At 39.6% G+C, this 22,872-nt stretch overlaps 1 protein-coding gene across 2 annotated transcripts in view; it reads left to right on the top strand.

Annotated features, from left to right (window-relative positions):
* Positions 1 to 22,872, top strand: part of NCKAP5 (NCK associated protein 5) — an 890,605-nt gene that overhangs the window by 814,574 nt on the left and 53,159 nt on the right. Inside the window, exons 16-18 of one of the 2 annotated variants that reach the window (XM_043576611.1) lie at positions 15,573 to 15,887; positions 18,661 to 18,797; positions 22,034 to 22,166. In XM_043576611.1, coding sequence (XP_043432546.1) covers positions 15,573 to 15,887; positions 18,661 to 18,797; positions 22,034 to 22,166 — 585 coding nt within the window. The remainder of the gene's footprint in view (positions 1 to 15,572; positions 15,888 to 18,660; positions 18,798 to 22,033; positions 22,167 to 22,872) is intronic. The other variant, XM_043576610.1, reaches the window with a different exon arrangement.

Raw genomic sequence — 22,872 nt, 5'->3', positions numbered from 1 at the left:
ATTTCCACCTTGGGTATGAAGTTATTAAGGCATTTATGGTAATTTTCCCTGCAAACAATTGGCTCAAGAAACTTGGCCTGGGCCAGTCAGTGAATGGCCTTCTCCAGATCACATGGATTGGTCCAGGAATGAGCTTGTGACCTCATTTGGCTAGTCTTCAGGGGACAGAATGGTTGGAGGTGTAGAGAGAAACCACATGAAGAGCCAGCTTCTCTTTCCTTCTGGACTTAGGAGTATACAGCTGACTGGTATGGAGCTCCTAGAGCTGGTTCCTACAGACATGAAGCCAAAGCTGACACACAGGATTGGCAGAGCCAAGACAACAGCAGGGAGGTGGAGACAGAGGCTCTAGATTAAGGCATCCCTGAAGCTTGCTTGAATTCTGGACTATGTGCTAACACATCCTTACTATTTAATATGTGACTTTCCACCAAAGGCATCCTTACTGATTCAGAGTGCTTTGAAAAGGACAGTAAACTGAATATAGAAGACAACACTAAAATCATGTAGCAGTCAGCCCTACAAGCTTTTGTGATTTGTATAGGCCTTACTCCAAATCCTGGCTCTCCTACATGTAGCTACATGACCATGGACAACTTTATTAACCTTCTTAAATCTCAGTTTCCTTGTATGTAAAATGTGTCCACTGCATATTTTATCATGATCTGACACAAGTACAGCATTCACCCTGTAGTTAGCAATCTGCAAATGTTGTTATTCTGCAGAAATATGAGGGATGGTGAAGGTCAAATGCATTTCCACATGGTATGTCCAGTCACGATTCAGTGGCTATGGTCCTTAAAGACCTTTGCAGAGGAGAGTCAGGCACATAGCCAGAGAATCCAGGAGTCTGTGCACCACCCCCAAGCTAGAGAAATACTGGGCTCTAGAGTACTTGGCAGGATCTCTGATACTAGGGGTCACCAACCCTACTGGGAGGCAGGTTAATGAATAGAGAAGGCCTGGGTTTCGGAGTCAGACTTGCACTATGTCAAGTGACCCTGTTTTCCCAGAGCTTTGCTTTCCTCCTCTGTCAAATGGGGATAATAGTAGCTACTTGCCAGGATTGTTGAAAGGAGAAAGGAATAAACAAAGTCCTTTGTGTGCTACCTGACCTGGGATTAAGGAATAGCCTCAGTTGGCTCCCTGGTGACTCCTGAAGACCCTTCCTTCCCAGGATGATGTTCAGATGCCTGTAAGGAGAATTCAAGGTTATACCTCAGAAATCCCAGTTCCTCTATTCAGCCATGTTCAACCAGGATTGCACTTTTGGATTTCATGAACTTTTTATCAGAAGGCTGGGCATATAATACTTAGAATCAGGAATATTGAGACATAATTGATATACAACAAAATGCAGGCTTATATAAGTATATTGTCTCATGAGTTTTGAGTAGTGTACGAGCTGTGTAACCACTATGGCAATCAAGGTACAGAACATTTTCATTACCCCCAAATATTCCCTTATGTTTCTTTACATAAAATCTACTCTCAACACCACTAGTCCCAAATAACCACTGATTTGTTTCTATCATTATACTTTTGTCTTTTCTAGAATTTAATGTGAATAGAATCTTTTAATTAATGTAAATGCTTTTGAGAAACATCCATATTGTATGTCTTCACAGTTGTGTTTTCGTTTTTTCATTACCAATTGGTATTTCATTGTATGGATATACCACATCTGTTTATCTATGCACTCGCCAGTGGACACTTTGGTTATTTGGAGTTTGGGCTATTATACACAAAACTGCTCTAAACGTGTGTATGAGTCTTTGGATGGACATATGTATTATCTTCTCTTGAGCAAGTGTGTTATTGCTGGGTCACATGATGAGTGTGTGTTTAACTTTACAAGAAACAACCAAACTGTTCTCCAAAGTGGTTTTACCATTCTGTGATCCTAAGAACAATGTATGAGAGTTCCTCTTACTCCACGTTCTCATCAACATTTATTATTATTGGTCTTTTTTGTTTTAGCCGCTTTTATGGGAATGTAGTGGTATCTCACTGTGATATTAATTTGCATCCCCCTCATGGTTGATGATGTTGAACATCCTTTCCTATGTTTACTTGGCATGCACATATCTTTTTTGGTGATGTAGGCATTCAAAATTTTGTGCAATTTTGTACTGAATTGTTTATTCTCTTAGTAGTATAAGAGTTCTTTTTATTCTGAATCCAAACCCCTTATTAGATATACTTTTTTGCCATTTTGTTATAGCTTGCTTGTTGCCTTTTAATTTTCTTTATAGTGTATTTAAATAGTAAGGTTTTTTTTATTTTGATTGTCTATCATTTTTCTTTCATGTTTTTTTTGCTTTTGAGGTCTATTTAAGAAACTGTTGCCTAATCAAAGCTTGCAAAGATAACCTCTGTTTTCTTCTAGAACTTTTATGGTTTTTCACTCTTATGTTTTAGTCTATACTTTTTTGTATACAGTGTGAAGAAAGAGGTGAAGTTCATTATTCTCCATATGAGTATGTAGTGTTTCTAGTACCTTTTTTCAAATCATTATCTTTCTTACATTAAATTATCTTGTCATCTTTGACAATTGACAATATATGTGTGAGTCTATTTCTGGAATGTCTGTTCTGTTCCACTGGTCTAATGTGCAACTCCTCACCCAGTACCACATATAGCCACATAGAATTCAGGTAGCATCAGTCCTCTAACATTGTTTTACTTTATATATATATATATATATATATATATATATATATATATATATATTTTTTTTTTTTTTTTTTTTTTTCCTGGGGTGCCTGGGTGGCTCAGTCGGCTAAGCATCTGACTTCAGCTCAGGTCATGATCTCATGGTTTGTGGGTTCGAGCCCTGCGTGGGACTCTGTACTGACGGCTCAGAGCCTGGAGGCTGCTTCAGATTCTGCATCTCCTCTCCCTGCTCCTCCCCTGCTCTCTCTCTCTCTCTCTCTCTCTCTCTCTCTCTCTCTCTCAAAAATAAATAAACATTAAAAAAAGTTAAGAAAAAGTTAATAATTTTTCCAAATATTTTTTTCTAAATAATTGTAAAATCAGTTTGTCACTGTCTGTAAGAAAGACTGGTAGTGTTTTCATTAGAATTGCCTTGAATCTACAGATGAATTTGGAGAGATTTGACATCTGAATAATATTGAATCTTCTTTTAAAATTTTTTTTTCTAATGTATTTATTTTGAAGGAGAGAGAGAGAGCATGAGCAGGGGAGGAGCAGAGAGAAAGGGAGACAAAGAATCTGAGGGAGCTCGAGGCTCTGAGCTATCAGCACAGAGCCCCATATGGGGCTCAAACTCACGAGCTGTAAAATCAGACACATATGGGGCTCAAACTCACGAGCTGAAGTCAGACACTTAACTGACTGAGCCACCCAGGCACCCCTAGTATTAAATCTTCTAATCCATGAACATATTTAAAGTGGATTTCTCATAGGTAGAATATAATGGGATCTTGCTGCTTTTTTTTTTTTTTTTGGTGTAATCAAATCTGACAGATTCAGCCTACTAATCAGCATGTTTAAGCCATTTACACTTAATGTAATTATCTAAATGGTTGGGTTTAAATTTGCCATCTTAATATGTTACCTTTTACTTGTCCCCTGTGTTCTTCATAGTTTTGCATTTTTTTCTGTCTTCCTTTAAGTCATTTTTTTCATAATTCCCCTTTATCTCTACTTGCAGGTTATCCCTTAGTGCTTAATGTAATGCTTAAATGTAGTCTACATCTTTATTTTAGCACTATCTTAAATAATATATCATAGATTGCTTTCTTGTAACCTCTCCCTCCTTTATGCTATTGTTATATTTTATGTCTACATATATTAGAAACCTTGCAATATGCTGCTATATTTGCTTTAGTTACTTATCCTTAAAAAGATTTAAAAATAGAAATACATTTTATATTACAACATATACTTACCATTTCTGGTGGTTTTTTTTCCTACATCCAGATTTTTACCTGATACTCATTTTCCATCTGCCTGTGAAAATACACTTAATGTTTCTTACACTAAAAATCCTCTGGCAATGAATTCACTCAGCTCTTGTTTGTTTTTAAAATATTTCTTTTTCCTTGATCTTTACAATAATTGAAAAGTTGATTAATTGAAATTAATTTTATAAGGTTAATAGTTTTTTTCCTCTCTCTCTCAGCACTTTAAAGATGTAATTCTACTAACTTCTGGATTATATAGCATCTGACATGAAGTCTACTGTCAGTTTTATCGTTGTTCTTCTGTAAAGTATCTTTATTTTCATTTGCTTTTAAGATTTGTCTTTATCATCAATGTTCAGCAACTTAATTATGATATGTCTTACTGGAGTTTTCTCCATGTTGGTTCTGGTTGGGGTTCATTGAGTCTGTTAGATTTGGGGTTACAGTTTATCAAATATGGTACATTTTTGGTTATTCCTTCACGTAAGTTTTCTTCTCTTTTCTCTTTTTCCTTTTGGAGCTCCAGTTATACATATTTAAACTACTTCATTTTGACTCTAAGGTCACTGATGCTCTATTTCTTTAAGTCTTTTTTCTCTATATACTTTATTTTGGATCATTTATATTGTTATGTCTTCAAATTCACTGTTGTTTTTTTCTTTTCTGATATCTCTGCTAATCTGTTATAAATCCTAGATAGTGTATTTTTTTTCCAATTTTAGTAGTTTTTTTCCTGTCTATAATTTTCATTGAGTATTTTTATTATTCTGATATCTCTTAATTATGTTCAAGTTTTACTTTATAACTTTGTACATATTTATAATATCTATAATATTTTAAGGTTCTTGGGGCGCCTGGGTGGCTCAGTCGGTTAAGCGTCCGACTTCAGCTCAGGTCACCATCTCACAGTCCGTGAGTTCGAACCCCGCATTGGGCTCTGGGCTGATGGCTCAGAGCCTGGAGCCTGCTTCCAATTCTGTGTCTCCCTCTCTCTCTGCCCCTCCTCCATTCATGCTCTGTCTCTCTCTGTCTCAAAAATAAATAAACGTTAAAAAAAAAAATTAAAAAAAACATTTTAAGGTTCTTTATGATAATTTCATTATCTCTCATTAATGCTTTTGTTTCTATTGATTGATTTTTCTCCTGAACATCATTATCTCTTATCAATGCTTTTGTTTCTATTGATTGATTTTTCTCCTGATTACAGATCATATTTTTCCGTTTTTTGCATGCCTAGTGCTTTTTGACTGGATGTCAGAAATTATAAATTTTACATTGTTGGGTCCCAGATTTCAGTAGTCCTATAAAAATTTTTGGACTTTGTTCTAGGATTCTTTTAAAAGTATTTGCAGATTAGTTTTATTTTTCAAGGCTTACTCTCAAGTTTTGTTCTTTGTTCAGGGAAACCTTTATTCAAAGTATAATTTAGCCTCATTATTAAGTATGTCCCTTCTTAGAACTCTAGCCTATAGCCCATATATTGGAAAGCCTAGCCTCCCTGAATGGTGGAAACATAAACTATTTTCAGCTTTATGTGAGCTCAAGAAATTATTTAACTTAGTGCTTCATAATAATTGTTTCTCTGACATCATGAATGTAGTTACCTCATGCATGTTCAGATTAGTACAGGGCCAAAGACTTTAGGCATACCTCTGCTATTATCTTTTCTTTACAATATACAGCCCTGCAAATTCTAGCAACCTTGATCCCCACCCCACCCCACAAACGCACACACCTATATTTATCTCTTCAATTCAGCAAGACCTGCAGGCTCTGTATTCCTTCTCTCTGTAGTTCAGTCTGGAAACGGTAGTCAGGAAGAAGGCTGGGGAGATTGTAGGGCTCACCTCATTTGTTTCCCATGATTCGGAGGTCAAGTCGTATGCTGCCTACTGTCCAATATCTGAAAAAGTGTTTAATAGCATTGTTGCAGTTAATACTTAATGGACAGAAGCAAAAACCTCTCTGTATTTTTACCTATATCCATATCCATTGGTCTGTTGGATTTCATTACTTCTTTATTATCTTCCTGTAGAGACAACCATGGAATGGTGGAGAGTGGAGAGTGGCAGCTGAAATGGAAAGATAGGCTCACATTAACCTCAGCCTTCTCTTCACCCACATTTCAACTGAAGTCACATAAAAGAAAAATAAATGGTCCTTAAATATTCACTTAAAATAGATCACCATATAATAATTAAAATCCTGAACCAAGCAAGTAAGGTATGTTAAAGTGAATATTAAAAAAAAAAAAAGTTTAGGAGTATGAAGACTCAGGCTTTCTTCCTTTCTGCATATAATTTAAAAAATCATTGAGACTGATTAAATAGAGACAAATGGAGAAAAACATCTATGAACTTTACATTTGTATCTTTCTGGAGGCTTTCATTAAATATCTATAACTACAGTAATATGAACAAACTGAAATAATTTGCAATTTTAGAGCATGTAAAAAATTAATATAAAAAAGTTTGGGTAATAATACATAAGATGCTTTAGCTCTTGTAAACATCTTTAATAAATTTTTATCTGTTATTAAGTTGATATGTCTGCATCTCCCCGTGTTTCTTTGTTTTTATATGCTTCTTGCCAAATCAAACTGTTTTGAATCTCTTCCTGCAACACCTTACCCCCAATTTATTTTCTTTCCTCCCTTCCCTCAGTTGCTTCATCAAAGCAGATATTATCTAGGCAGGTGAAATGGAGAATAGAGGCAGTAGTCCATATAATTCAGAAAACCTGATATGGAGTAAAAGAGATTTAGAGACACAGAATTACCCATAAGAGCCATCTGTGTCTATCAGATTCACCAGATAATTGTTTAACTTTTCACTTCCTTTGGCAGGACAGATAGAGATGGAATGAATGTAGGAGAGAAGTTAGATTATTGAACAGATTCAAGGATAACCTTTGGGATGGATATGCTGTACTTTCTCTACAAGGAAATCATGATTTACTAATTTGGGAATGTAATCTGAGAATATAATGAGTCCGCAAACAAAGGAGAATCTGTAAACATCATTTGTTTAGATATTTAACATGCCGTTCATGAGCACCAGTCCAAAAGTATATTTAAAGAAGATGCAGACAGCTAAGTTATAATTAGATTGGGAGGAAAAAAGGTGAGGATAGAGTAATTCTGTCATGGATAGAGAATGAACAAGGGTAACAGGAAACAAGAGGGAAAAATAAGCTTGCATTTCTCCAAATAAAACATTGTGATCATAGATCAGGGCTGGAACCATTGTGGTTCCACATTGTTATATTCTAGAAAGTTTGGCTAATGAGAGTACTGTGTTTGTGTTTTGTTTTCTTTTAAGTTAGAATAATATCAAAGTAAAGAGGGCAAGACTTGACATATGGATAGGAAAGTGGTCGAGGGGTAGGCATTGCTTTTTGGGGAGTTAGGAGGGATCTATGTGTATACTCATCATCTAAGACTTTGACCTGAAGTGGTGACTCCCAAAATAGGATGTAGGAGTCTGTGATCAAAGTTCCTAGATCAGCTGACCAATTCAAACAGATGCTGTCAGTTAAACCATACTGGTCATACTCTTCTATATCACAGTAAATATTGCATACAAGTCTGAGCATAGTTTTATACAACAAGCATAGTAGCATAGCATGAAATGAAGGAATATGTGAAGATCTCAAGATTGCTCAGTCTGGGGGGGATACAAGAATAGAGATAATTATTAACATTTTTAAAATCAAGAAGGGTTTGGAAAGTTGCGTAACAAATCCCAAAATACTAGACCAAGACCACCCTCAGAACCTTAAACGTTGTTTTAGTGTCAGTGACAGAAAGGAACACATAGCAAGCAAAGGATTTTTTTTTTCCTTCAAGGGTTTTACCAGCTGCATATGGGACTAAATTCAAGAAGTATTTCTATGAATTGATGGTCTACATGGGCATTTAGAACCCATCTCTAACCTTCTCCAGTTTATATTCTTAAATGACATCTCACTACAGTATTTTATGTGATGCTACTATCAGATGCAGAATGTTTATTCACCAGAAACCAACCCCAGCCTAAGGTGGCATTTCTTCTATGTCAGTTTAAATAACTTGTCTTCATCTTTACAAAGAAATTCCATGGTCTGGTTTGTCCCTCTAATTTTTTGTCATGTTAACTTCCTGTATTCTTTCTCATATTCATTCCCTGTGTAATAGAATCCCAGACCCCCAACATCCAACATCCAGGTCTTCCTTTATATCAAAGAGAGTGTAGGGGAATGGAAAACAAATTCCCATTCTTCTATAAACTTTTCAAGTCTCAGAAAGCTTAAATCCACTTGGAATTCAGAGGCTGAGTATTCTCATGTATTCCAAAGCCATCAAATTGAATTTACTCTTCCAAAAGGTCATCTTAATGCCACAGCCAAAGTTACCCCATTGTTGTGAATAAATAGTCAATATAGTCATCTCTGACGACTTTGAAAAAACCATGGACCCAACTCAGAGTGAATAATCTCCATGTAATTGTTGTGGCGTTGGCAACAGGATTATTTTTTTTTAACTTGTTTCAGTCATACAGATGAAGAGAAGGATGTGCAAATAAAGAGATCTGTTCTCCCATCTGTGGTTTAAATTTCTGGTGCCAACACCGCACGTAGCTTAAAGATGTTTAGGAACCTGGAGAGAACTCATACAAAGATTTATTTACATGACCACTTGCATTAGAAGAAAGCATACCAATTAATAATGTGGCATGAATATTAAGCACCCATATAGACACCCTTTCTGGCTGGTGCATTGTATTGGATCCTCACTGCATTTCTGGGCTGAAACTTGTAGATAGGATTGAAATGCTCAAAGTAAAAAAGAGTTTGGATTTTAAATTTTCCACTTTTCTAGGATTTATTAGTGCATAAGAGGACAAAAATCAGCAGTTACTAAAGTAGTTTGTTTGATTCTGTGAGAGAGGGTAGATCACTGCCTGGGAGCAAGTACACTCTTTAGGATAGAAGAGCCGTACCCTTGCTAACTGAAAATCATGGCTTACTAATTTTTGAATGTTCCCCGAGAATGTAATAAGTCTGTAGGTAAAGCGACATCAGTAAACATCATTCATCTAGGCTTTTAAAAAGCCTTTCAGATGCCAACTCCAAAATGGACTTCTTGAGAGAACAGACTCCACCTTTTCTATATATGAGGCAGCTTGCAGCCAACTCCAAGTACTTTGCTCGATCTTCACAATTGCTCATTAATGATTACAATCAGCTAACTGCCCCCCTCCCCACCCCACCCCCCACCCCCCACCCCCCACCTCCCCCGGCCTAAGGAAATGGTTGCCAAAAGGTAATCTCTTAGGAAACAACCACAAGGTAGTTGTTTGGTAAAATGTACCCAGGTGCTGCAGTAATATACTAACCACGCAGATGGAAATTTGATTTACCTTGGGCTCCATGACAGTGTGTGTGAGGGGCCCCCACCTTTCCCTCACAACCACTTGTGAAACTTACAGAGCACCTGCTTTGTCATGAGCACTGTGCCAGGCTCATTACAAATGTGCTGTCATTGTATGCGGTCAGAATAGTTTCCAAACCCTGTTGTCACACAGTTAGCAGGTAGCCCCACAGGTCTTCAAGCCTTCTCTTTCCGGCTCTGAGGCCTGTTCCTTTCCACTTCACCTATTCTTTTTCACTTCATTCTTCTGAATATTCTGAGTAACTTAGAACTCAAGTCAGGTTTTGTCAAGCCTATTCTGTGAAATAATCTCTTTGGACAAATACATTAATAATACCAGGAATTTGGGTTTACAAACTCAAGCAATTAAGATTTGTGCCACAGGATCACAAAAATGTGTGAGAAAAGAGAATTGTGTGAGAAAACGTTCGAGACACTTTAATCCGTAGAGGAGAAGGCTGAGGGAAAATCAGCCACATTTTCCAAACACTCAAAATCATTGCTAATTCAGATTCCACCAACCTGGAAATTTATATTAACTGAAACAGTGCTGGAAATAAACTTTTCCCTTTACAGCTATTTTTAAAGATAACATTACTGTGTAAAGAAATAGTACAAAACAAGTTTGGAAGAAGCCTAGACAATCCACATGAGAGAACAAATTGTTTTAAAAGAGAGAAACTCATTGTTTTGTGTAAATACATATAAGATGTTACTGCATAATCTCATCTACTCACTACAAATGTTCCCAGGAACTTGACTCTATAAGAGCTTAGTTCGTACAGTACTAAGGGCACTGATGTCAAGTGGGACTCCAGCACTCAGCATGGCATCAAGAATTCCTGAGGATGAGGGCCAGGGTGATGATGCCACTCTGGCTCCTGTTAGATCTGAAACCTTCAGACCAGTGATGCTTTGGGGGGCGGAGGAGGAGGGGCAGGAGACTGAGGAGGACACCGAAACATCATCCCAGGAGCTGTCCTTTGTCTTGGTCATGGACTCTTGTTCTAACGGCTTGGAAGTCTTAAGAAATTGGTCTTTAAAATATCCAATAATTCTCAATGATCTTATCTCTCTGGCTATCTGAATTAATGAAGTCTGGCTATATGTGAAAAATAGCTATACAGAAGAAGGAAGTCAGCTATTTTCTTTGGTTGCTAGAGTCAGAACAAAAGGCAGCCGATTGGGATTTCAAAAGCAAAGCTTCATATTCAATTTAATTTCAGGAAGAATTTTCTAAAGATTAGAGCTGTTTTTTTTTTTCTCCACCCGTTCTTTTCATTACACTCAGTGAGAACTATCTATGTGTCAGGTGCTGTGCTGAGCACTGATGATGGAGAATACTTGATCAGCCTATTGTTATTATCAGCTCTATCAGCATATAATTACCATGCTGTTGAAAAAAGAAAATACAGAATCAGGAATGGACTTATATAAGAAATTAATAAGATCCAGTCTGCCCCCAGGATGTTTACAGTCTAATAACATTGATTTTGAGAATTGTGCTGTTTTCTGAATGTTAGCTCTGTGCCTGCTCCAGGCACCATGCTATGTGTATTAGGTGCTATGTTTCTAGTCCTCAGTGCTCCCCCATGAAGAAGGCTGTATGATCTAATTTTCAGATTGGAAAACTAAAACCACCTGCTGAGGCTTCTGGTACAAGGAGCATTAAGTGCTAATGCTCCTTGGTGAACTGAGTGGGGATTTTACATTGTGCGCCCTAAGTTAACAGTTGACAAATCTGCAGTAGAAAGGTTTCTCCAGAATTTCTTCTCTGCCACCATCTAATCCAGAACCTCACTCTTTCTGGCTACTCACCCACTCATGGGCTGCTTTTCTCCCGTTTATGTACAGTAAAGTTCCCCTGTACTGAAGCTTTGGTGCCAGACAGTATTCCTAACCCAAGGACTCTGAGCTTTTTTCCCAAAGAAGGAGGGCATAGAAATTTCTGTATCAGCTGCCAAGAGACCAAAAAGGTATCCATCTCCTTGCCTGCCAGAGATCTACAAGGTGGTAGATTCGAGGGGTGAGCAAAAGATTCTGAATCCATCCTGTAAAAATTCCCTGCCATTCTGCTGCTGATACCCTAAATGGGACTCAGGGGTGCTGAGATGGTGAGCCCTCAGCTCTCAAGTAGCCAGTGTTTTCCTTGGTGTAGCCAGTGTTTTCCTCAGTGAGCTACAATTTTCTGTTTATGTGCCATGACTTTAAAAGGACTGGGAAGCACCACTGTGAGTCATTGATGAAATGTCTAGGGCTGGTTGGTGCCCATAAGTGAGAGAACTTAACCTTGAGAGAATGGGAGATAAAGGCAAATGGGACAATGAGAAGTACATGGAAGGTCTGACCAGGGTCACAAGAGTGATTGGTGACCTTGGAAGAATGAAACCTGCTGGTCCATCCAGAGACCCAACCCTTGAACTCATTAGCAAGGCCCTGTTGGCATCTGTTCTCACAGCCACAAATGTGAACTTAGTCTTGTCAAGATCAAGACTGTCAACTCATTTGAGATGCAAGGTCAGCTTGCCACTTTGAACTTTATTCCTATCACAGCCATTTAATTACGTTGTGGTTCTTATAATTCTCTCAGAAAAAAAAACTGGCTTCAGAAGTACAATATCTTATACTTTCTCAGGTTACAGTATTTTTATGAACTTTGAGAAACTTACAGCACCTTAAAGAAAGTACATAACAAAGGGGTCAGCATTTTTCAATATAAACTCCACCTCCAAAGGTTGATGCAATTCTGGAGAAATTTGCTTGAGGGTGAAACTTGGCATATGGTGTCTGAGTCCCTGACTGTCTACACCTCTTTTCATAGGTACTTACAAATGAGTTCTTCAAATTCAGTACATTTAGCATCTGTAATTATTAGAAATAAAAAATGACTTTAATAGCAAGTGGTTTGTGAGTTTAGTGTCACACACTTCTCAGAAAATCTGAGAACTCAGGAATACCAAAAGTTCTGTTTTATATATTCTGGTATGACAGTATTGTAAAAGTAAAGAAGGGAAAGAAAAATGATTTAAGGAGACAGAAACCAGAAAATTTTGGTATTTTCCAAAGAGTACCATACTTAAACAGCCTTCATCATTTTTCCTACCCAATACCCCTCCTTACCCTATTTTCTGTCTTGTGTTATAGGCCAGGCCAGCACACACAGGCTTTGGTGTCTGTGGCTTTTCCCCAGAAGCTCACTAAAGAGGCAGCCATGGATCTCATTTTGCTTTTTGAGTCTCCATTTGAGAGGATTGGATTCAGTGCTCCCTATCAAATACTTGTAGGAGAGAGAGTTCTTAGACAAAGCCAGAAAAACTGCCCTTGAAGACAATGCCTATCACCTAGCCCAGAGAGCAAAGATTAAGGCCAGAAAAATGTTGGCATGGAAGTCTATGGATGCAACTGAAGAAGGCAGAGGGAAGAGTTACTGAGCAATAGTGATTCTCAGGAACCATGTAGATCAGGGTGTGCAGGCATCTTGCATGATGGGGCAACAACTACCTAGACACAGAGAATGTCAACAGTAGACCCAGACCTCTGAATGGGGAGCAGGAGAACCAGCTAGAATTCAGGCACCTGCTCCAATTCCATAGGAGAAGCTGAACTCCTGCTTAGGAGCAGAGGGGCATTCTGTGAGCTTTGCATTCACAAGGCTGACTCAATGGCTATTAAACGAGTGGACCCCACATCTGGATTTATCCGTACTTTGGGCAAGTATCAGGATAGCTTGATGGTTAAGAGCATGGTCTTTGTAAATACATCTGACTGGATTCAAATCCAAACTCTTTTTTTATAGTGCAAGGCCTTGGGCAAGTTACTTGGACCTTTTGAGCTATGATTCCTCATTTGTAGATGGTGATAATAGTTCTTACCTTATAAGGTTGGAAGATGAAGACTGATGCAAAGAAAGGAGTAAAGTCCTTTGGCCACAATAAGTAACCGGATTTGATGATGCATGCCCACAAAAGGAAAGGAGCTCCACCTGCCTCCTCCTGCTGAGCACTCTTTAGTTCAGGTGCAGTCCTGAAGGTGCTGGGAGTAAATTATTACAGGAGGTAGCCTGGGGCACGTGGAGACTAACACACCTCCGCTGCTGTGTGCCTTGAGTCCATTTCCCATTCCCAGACACTGGACCAGTTCTGATGAAGACCCATGTGCTCCTGTATGATATTGAAGTAGTTCAGCCTCTTAGAATTGCCCCAAGTACAACGCACAGATATGCTAAAGCCGAGGGGTTTTGTGTTTCTAGGCTAAAATGAAAAAAGGACCTCAAATTCTGAATAGCAGGGTCCTTTTTTTGAACTCTTCTGGCAATGCCTCCCCATGCAAACATCTGTTCATTTTCAAAAAGGCCCTTCTGTAACAATCAGGTTCCCTTAATTGAGGAGAAAATGAATGGAGAAGATAAAGAATAATCTTTAAAATTGATAGAGAGTAAAGCTGCCCAGGTGGAGCCTTGAAATGAATGGAGCTAAAACTTAGCACTTGTGATCCTGCAAAACAAAAGCCTGCCCCAGAACATAGTCATATGAATCAAGGCCCCTGCAATCCCTAACCAGTATCTGAGATCAGATGGCATAGGAGATGGCTAAATGCAAGAGCGTATCTGCATCTTCCCACTAAATATACCTTTGAAAACAGAAGCTTCTCCTTTGATAGGGACTGTCTTCCCAGTGCTTCCAAAACCAGCATCGAACCTACTAGAACTTACAACAACCACGTCTGTCCACACCCCTACCCTTTTTTTTTTTTTTACCTTACTATTAGGAAATTCCCAGAATTCTTCCACTCATTTACAGCAAAGAGGTTTTGAGGAAGAGGGTAGGGAATGGACAGATTTGGGAATTCTGATACTAGTTGCTCAGCATCAAAGGCGATTATGTAAGAAAAGCACTGATGGATAAACTACCTGCTAATATCTAATATATATACTAAGTATTTTGTGTATGTCACTGTTCATTATTTAATTCCTCCAGCCACTTCACAGTATGCTTGGTGTCATTCTCAATTCTAGAAATTTGCTGGCAAACATTTTTATCCTCACAGCAATCCTGTGAGGAACCTGAGACCTCAAGAGGTTAAGAATCCTGTGTTGGGGTCGTGTAATAGTTATTGACTTTACCATTTTCCAAACCATTGTTCACTGTAAAATATTCACTGTTGAGCCTCTTGATGCAAAGATTATGCCCTATTCCGTTATATTCTCTGCCATGCCTAAAAGGGTGCTGAATTGTGCCTCTTACTTAGTCTTAGATGTATAAGCTGCTGACAAAAACTTTACTAAGGATGCTTTATTCGAAGATTGTCATATAAACATGAGACTTTTGGGGTGACAAACAGATCTTGGAAGCTGTCTCATTGGCTTTGGTAAATCATACCACCATTTTAGAAGTGAAATACATAATAAATTTTTCAGATACTGAATTTTTATCTGTGTATAAAATTTCTTAAAGATGAGACACAGCAGAATATGTCACCCCCATATGGTGAAATCAATTTGATTTGTTTTAGGCAGTAGTGAGATCTCTGGGAGTGACAAGATATCCGAAGGTACTGATGGGTTTTGTCACTGCATAAAGTCACTGAAAGACATGAAGTGGCTCTGTGGTCTTCTCAACAAATTGACTTCAAATGGCACTTGGGCCAAATGAAGCCCACTTGATACAGTGATGTTATCATGGGTAAGGTATGTTTGGGGATGATCCCTGTAGCATGTGAATTACTTGCCCTCACAATTAAATTTGAGAGGCCAGAGACTCCGTTAACTGACAAGTGGATGATAATTCATGTAAGAGATGCACAATTACCTTTGTCAGGACATCACTTCAATGTGTTATGTGTGCTCATTACTCATCATATTTCGGTTAATAAATTTCACCTAATTGGTTGAAGTCATATGATTCCCAGTTGAAATAAAGCTTACCAAATATATGTTTTGGTCTCTAATGACTGTTCTTTTTGTATGATAATTCTGGAGAACCAGCCAAGGAAAATGTATATGTGACTCTCACTGCCAGGAATGGCTGGCTGCCTTACCTCATATTAAATGAAGGGAGTATCTCCATGTTTAATTAAATCTTATGATGCCACTCACTGGAAATTTACTACCCCATTAATAGTATTTCTTCCTTCTAGATATCTCCCTTCCTCCAGATTAGATACAAATGCCTGTGATACTTTTATTCCTTTATGTGAATATTCTTTAATCCTCACTATGTTGTTACTTTGTCTAGAATCAAACTGCCTGATGAGGACACTGGACAGTGGGATCGGAACCTTCCCACTCCCAGACTCTGGAAATCGCTCCACAGGGCGGTATATATGCCACCCAGACTCCCCAGAGGACACCGAACCCATCCTGCCTCTCCAGCCAACACTTTGTGCATCTTCCTCTATCAGAGCTCAGACCCTTGAACGAGAAGTGCCTTCCTCTGCAGACAGCCATGTCTCTGCAGATAATGCCATTGTTCATTCCACATCCGACCCCATCATGACCACCAGGGGGATGCGTCCTCTTGAAAGTCGCCTCCCCAAACCAACCTCCTCAGGTAAAACACCTATGACCTTCCAAATTAGATTGTTTCCACACCAAAATAATGCACTTGCTAAAAAACAAAAAAAAAATGGAAAACATGCAGCAGAGAAGGTTTCCACCAGGAGGTCAGTCAGTGACCTCTGCCCAATGGAAACGTGGATGCATGAAAATCCCTGTAAATCCTCAACCAAAAAGTAAAAAGACGACTGTTAAACATCATCTACTCTTAGCATTACATTAAAGAGTGTACACACATATAAAGGAAACAAGCACCTAAGCACAGGTATATGGATATATAAATTGATTAAGAGAAAAAAAAAAAAAAAAACCACAACATACCCATAGGATTTTATCTTGTAAAACCTAAATCTGAATATAGACCAGGTTAGCCTCAAGACATAAATTTAGCTGAAATGTTGTTTGCCCTTTAACCAGAAATGTATGTCTTCTGACATATTCCCATCCTGCTCAAATATATTTATATGTTGAACTATAAAAAACTTTGTTTGATATCTCAGCAGTAGATTGTGCATTAGCTGCAATGCAGTGGAATGAGCCTCTGCACTGAGACGTACCGCCCTTCGTCACCATCAATTGAAACAAGCTTCCATGATTAAAGACAGGAGCAGGCTAAGGGTCAAAGTTTTTTTTTTTTTCATTGTTCCCTCAAGATTAAAAATATTTATTGCAGTGCAGGATGATACTAAATAATTTTTAACTTGCATGGCTTATGTTGCATTTATGACGTGCATAAGCATATGAACGAGAACTCTAAACACTTTCTTTTATAATTTGATGACTAGAAAGGAGCCACAAGTAGAAATTATACTATAGGCTTTTGAGAAATTAGAAAAGAAGGCATTTAATTAAATATCTTTGAATAAATGTGATTGAGCTAATCCCATGGCTGAGTTCTTCATACAATAATACTAACTGCCATGAATGTTTCATCACAAACTTCTGCTCGTTTCAAGCCAAGGCTACATTTTAAAAGGCTGTAATGCATATTATTTTTTAAATAAATGCATTGTTAATTAATGACACAGCCTCCAGAGATTCAGGGGCAAGATCTTAGTTATAGATTATATGCTCCATGCTTGAATAGTCACATGTGTGACCTCAATTCAGCGGCGGGCTGCCAAGTAGACTTCATGATTAAACACTGTCATTATAACAAATTGAATAGAAACCACAAGCCTTGAATTGCTTCATAAGAAGGGGATTGGAAGGAGATTGTTCTGATCTTGCTGCTAATATCCACTGTGCTGGATTTTGGAGGTTTGTGTCTTAATTAAATCGTCATGAAGAGTTATAAAAAAGTAGTATATGGTAGAGAGTGAGGTCAACATAACTGCAGGGTATTTTTGTGTCTCCCACCCCAAAGCTTCCTATCTATCAAATGATGCCATCACTGTGGTCCAGAGGTAGGGCTGCCTTTCCAAGGCTTCTCTTTTCTCTATGGCCATTGGTTACTCAATTAAAAAGCCAGGGAATGGAAAACCAGCTGGAACAAAAGGAGAGTGAGGTTATTCCTGCCTAGAGGAGGAGTCACTTCCTGTTTGATTCCTGTATTTGTTTTCTTTGTTTTTTTTTAAATTTTTTTAATCTTTATTTATTTTTGAGAGAGAGACAGAATGTGAACAGGTGAGGAGCAGAGAGAGAGGGAGACATAGAATCCGAAGCAGGCTCCAGGCTCGAGCTGTCAGCACAGAGCCCCACGTGGGGCTTGAACTCATGAACCGTGAGTTCATGACCTGAGCTGAAGTCAGATGCTCAACAGACTGAGCCACCTAGGCTCCCCTAATGCCTGTATTTGAATTGGTTTTTCACTTATTCCCCTATCAAAAATAGAGGTAACTGTACAAACCTCTCAGTGCTGATGAAAATACAATTACTTCACTTCTGCTCACAAGCAGAATGCTGTTGAGAGGCTATCACAGCATGTCCTGTCGGTAATCACTGAGGCTGGAGGATAATAATAGCAATTCTCCTTTCTGGCACAAGGAAGGAGTACACTCTGCAGGTTAATCTACTATTAAGGGTAATGGAGGCACTTTCTTTAATCATTCCCTGCTAATTACGCCCTTGCTACTCAAAGTGTGATCCATCGGCTAGTTGGGATCAGGATCGCCTGGGAGCTTTTCAGAAACGGAGACTTTCAGACCCGCACTCTAGACCTCCTGATTCAGAATCTGCAATTTAACAAAAACTCGGCCGATGCGTATGCACATAAAAGCTTGAGAAGCACTGCCCTGCCAGATCTTTAAGAGCAAAGTTTCCCGTTGTACATTATGAGTGCATTGGGAATGACCATAATGGGTATTCTAGGAAAATAAGGGTTCCCTGCCCAAGTATCTTTGGGAAGCTTCTAATTCAAATACTGTTTTTGGACATCATGACAACTTCCAGTAGCACAATGAAGGCTCTGAGAAGTGCTCGAAAAAGGAAACCTGTTTGTTATTTGATGGATAACACTATTTGAGGACTAATCATTTTTTCCCAAATGATTTTTCCCCCTAACCTCTTCCTAATGTGAAAAGTCTATCAATGTTTTGTGGGAAAGTTTGCCTTCAGCTCTCCAAGGTGGACATCCTCTACAGATACACACAACATGCAATGCAGATGTTTAGTTAGCACAGATTTACAGGGGACAGAATGTTGGGCTACCCAGCTTTGAGTGTATTTGGACTTTTTTTTTTTCCTAAATGTCTCCCTCACTTGCCTCCCTGAACTTGTAAAAAGTTGAAGAAAACTGATTGTGGTCTGACGTACATTTTCTCATTTAGGAAAAATCAATTCCCAAAAGCAGAATGAAGCAGAGCCAAGGCCTCAGACCTGCTCGTCATTTGAATATGCCGAAAACACAATGGCAACTGAGCAGCTTCCAGACTGGGGCTGTGCAGCCCCCACGGCTGAGACCCAGGTAAGGGAGAGGCTGACAGAAGGGTACCTCCACTTATTGCCCCGACGGTGAACAATGATCTCCTTAAACACTTTGACAATAGATTCAACTTTTGAATCAAATTTGCCATTGGCTCGGTGAATAAAAACTAAGGTCCAGAGCTCACCTTTTTGCCTGAATTATTAAGTGATAGCATGGATTGTTGGGAGGAAGTGAAACGCCTCCACAGATCTGCACCTAGATTCTTGAGGCATAGATGATCTGTCCAGACTAGGTGGCATAGAACTTTCCCAAGATAAGAACACCACTGAGAATGATTCAGTGATACTTTTTCATTATTTTCTTCTTACTTTTTAACCTTTACCTTGCTCCTATGAGACAGATAAAGGAGGTATAATTATACTTCTTTTAGGGAGGAATAAACTGAGGTCTGGAGTAGGCCAGTGACTTGCCAGTGTCAGAGTGTCAGTGAGATCTCTGTGTCTTCAGTCCCATCGTTTTGCTATGGGATCTTCATCCACCCTGAGATGGCACACATATGTCTCCTGATGTGTGATTGGACCTGGGAAGTTGCTCATGGCTCAAGGACATTCTATCATCCCTTGGGGTTACCTGATATTCTCTCCTAGGCTTCCTCCTATTTACCTTTTCCAACTAGTTACCTGGGCCATATTCAAACTATTCACTGTTTCTCAACTTCCTGGGGCTGGGCCCCTTCAGTGTCTTTGGTGGCACCTGGTAGTGACAAGGTGGGGGAAGAGGAACATGTGGATCAATTATCAGAGTTTCCCCCACCCTTCCTTGAATCTTCCCACTCCTGCTGCCTTTGCCTCTCCCAAACTTGGCATTAGGAGCATCCATTGCTATTTCTACTAGAGTTTCTACCAACTTATGTTGAGAAGATACCCAAATTAGCCCACATCTGGGGTCCCCCACAGTCACTGGGGGTGAACCTTCTTTCAGCCTTTAGCACCTCAGCATGGTGTTATGGAAAAGGAGAGAGAGAGAGATCCTCTGGGCTCAGAGTCTCAATTTACAGCAGAGAACACAACTCCAGAGAGAAGCTTCACCATGCTCAGGGTCCACAGGAAAGGAGTCAGGACTAGAATTCAGCCCTCAGAATTCCATGTCTAACACTCAGAAGGGTAGCCTCTCTAAGGCAGGAGCCTAAGAGGGAAAAGAGTAAGCCAGTGTACTTTATCATGCCTTAATTTAAAGTTTGTTTTAAGTTTATTTATTTTTGACAGAGGCAGAGCGTGAGCATGAGCTGGGGAGGTGCAGAGAGAGAGAGAGGGAGACACAGAATCTGAAGTAGGCTCCAGGCTCCAAGCTGTCAGCACAGAGCCTGACGTGGGGCCTGAACTCATGAACTGTGAGATCATGACCTGGGCCGAAGTCGGACATTTAACCGACTGAGCCACCCAGCGCCCCTATCACGCCTTAATTTAAACATAAAAATGTTAAGACTCCTCCAAATCAATGATTCCCAAATTTGAGTGGGCATCAGAATCACCTGGACAGCTATAGATCCATGCATACCATGTTCGATTTGGTACTGTTGGGTTGAAGTCCAAGCATTTCTGACAGATTCCCAGGTGGTGCTGATGCTGCTGGTCCATGGGCTGTCCCAAGGACTCTGTGCTTCCTTTGGGAACTGGAAAGTTGAGAAAACCCTAAAGACACCCAGAGTTGGAAGGGAAATCATTCAAAACCAACAGGTGGTGACAGTGGCAAAGAGGTTTAGGCAAGTCCAAGAAAGTAAATGCAATAACAACTGAGTGCCAGCCCGGGGACTGCTGTCCCCCTGTATGTGAGGGAAGAACACTCTTCCCCCAACATATATGCCCACCAAATACATACCCCTCTCTGGGGTTCTCTCCCTCATCCTGCCCCATCTCTGCCCACTGGAAATCCTGCTCTGATTTGAGAGAGTGATTGCTGTGGCTTGGAACTTAGAACCCTGCTTTGCTGACTACCAGGGAAGGAAATTTAGAAGCAAGAGTTAGCTTATATTTCTAGCACCATCACAGTGCCTGGTTCCACTAGTGTTTATTGAATGGAGAGATGAAAATGTGCATCTCATCATACCCAGAAAATGTTACTGGGGTCCTGCTGGAACTCTAGATGTGTGGTTCCCGTAGAACCACAGCCAGGACACTTATCCATGAGGACATCATCCTTGCTGGGCTACTGGTATCTCTTGTATTGAGCTCTGTAACCCCAGAGACTAGCACACCTCTTGGCACAGAATAGACACTCAATAAACATTTGTTAAATGGGTGAATGAATGAATACATGAATGAAGGTATAAAAGAAATGAATTGTTGCTTGAACTTGTAACCCTAGCTGAGGGAGCTTACATCCTAAAATGAGTTTTTATAATTTCCAACTGAATGACATCCTCCCTAACAGACTTTAGAGACCCATCCCATACATCTGTACCTGAACTGTCTAGGATGGGTGAGGTATAATAGGCTCTAACGGGAAAGCCTTCAAACCTAAAAGACATTCTTTTATAATTCCGTACACCGGGTTGCAATCTTGGATCTAGTATTCTGATTCTATGCACAAAGGGGAAATGGTTTGTACACTATCAACCACTTCAGCAATTCCTGGCAGGGCCGCATCACCACACCAGTGATGTCTCAAGAGTCAGGCTGTGTGTGCATGTGAGCAAGAGGGGAGACTGAGTCCCTCAACCCATGAACTTTCACTCGATTCAAGGATTATATCGGGTTAGCAATCACACACTTCTAAAGGCTCCTGTCCTTTCAAGGGGTAGGATAAAATTATAAATTAGGCAAGCATGCATTCTTTTGTGCTTAAGGTTGATTTTTTTCATACCCTCTGATACTCGAAAGCCAATGCTGATATCAGTTAAACAAATAAGCCATTAGGCTTAAAAGAGCAGGTCATAACAGGCACTTGAGAAAAATAAGACCCCATAAAGAAGGGTACAAAATGCAGAGCAGGTAAATGCAAGGGCTTTCCTCTGCTTGGGACAATGGCTTCCGAGTGGTCAATGGCTTCATTACCACAGCCCTGTTTCTGCAGCTCCAATAATTGAGTAAACTGTGCCAGCTCGGCGTGAGGCAGATAGAAAGGAAAAGCAGAGTTGTTCTTGGGGGTGGGGCAGCAGAATGGAATTCTGTGCGCACAATGACAGCCAACTGTGAACTGTTTGCCATTCTCACAGGATGTTCTGCCCCGTTTTGACTTGCGTGAATAATCTTAACAGTCTCGTATTACTTATTCAGGACAAGGTACCCAGAATGTGTGCGTACTCTGCCAGTGGTGGCAGTGATAGTGACAGTGACCTGCACTATGGAAATAATGGTTTTGGAGCTGGAAGGGGCAAGTTAGTGAAAGCAATGAAGAGCGCCACCCAAGGTAATTTCTGGGAGCACCTGGGCATTCGGGGCTCCTCTCTCTCTGGGAAGCCGCTGATTCTGCCTTTCACAGTACTCTGCCTCCATGCCCCCACCCTTGACTTTACATCTTAGCCCTGCGTTTTCTCCTGAGATCTAATTTTCTGCTATGTACAGAAGATTGTCTATGTGTATCAATTTGTTTTCTGGTATAATCTTCATGACATTTCAGTGCAGTCTATAAGGATTTTATTTCCAAATCTGGCATCTCCCAAAAAGTCTCCAATTGAGTTATCTCTGTAATGAAGGAATGACTAGAAAGATAACTTTGTTCTTAATTACATCCTCTGGCAAGTTAAATCATCCAGTGAGCCATGGATGGAGTCTTCCAGGCTTTTTACTAATATCGTGCTGTGTAGCTCTGCACCTGTGAGCCATGCCGTTATGAACAGATCTGTTTCTGAAGTTCAGACTTGCTCACTGTATTTTCTTCTTGAATCAGAATTGGCAGCAGAAAAACCATCATCCCTAGGCATTTAAAAATGTGTATATTCAGATGGCCTTTCCTTATAGCTACAGGAGGACAAATGAACCCATAACACAAACTGGGACCTGGAATCTACTTTCCTTGTAATCTACTCTGGATTGTCCAAAATATTTCAGTAATGCAATGGAGAATCATTTTGTTCATACTAATCAGCTTTTTTTCTAATACTAATTTATCAATT

The sequence above is a fragment of the Prionailurus bengalensis genome, chromosome C1 (genome assembly GCF_016509475.1).
Source record: "Prionailurus bengalensis isolate Pbe53 chromosome C1, Fcat_Pben_1.1_paternal_pri, whole genome shotgun sequence".
Lineage (NCBI taxonomy): Eukaryota > Metazoa > Chordata > Mammalia > Carnivora > Felidae > Prionailurus > Prionailurus bengalensis.
Note: the sequence above shows the minus strand (reverse complement) of the source record. Positions and strands in the feature narration are given on the sequence as shown.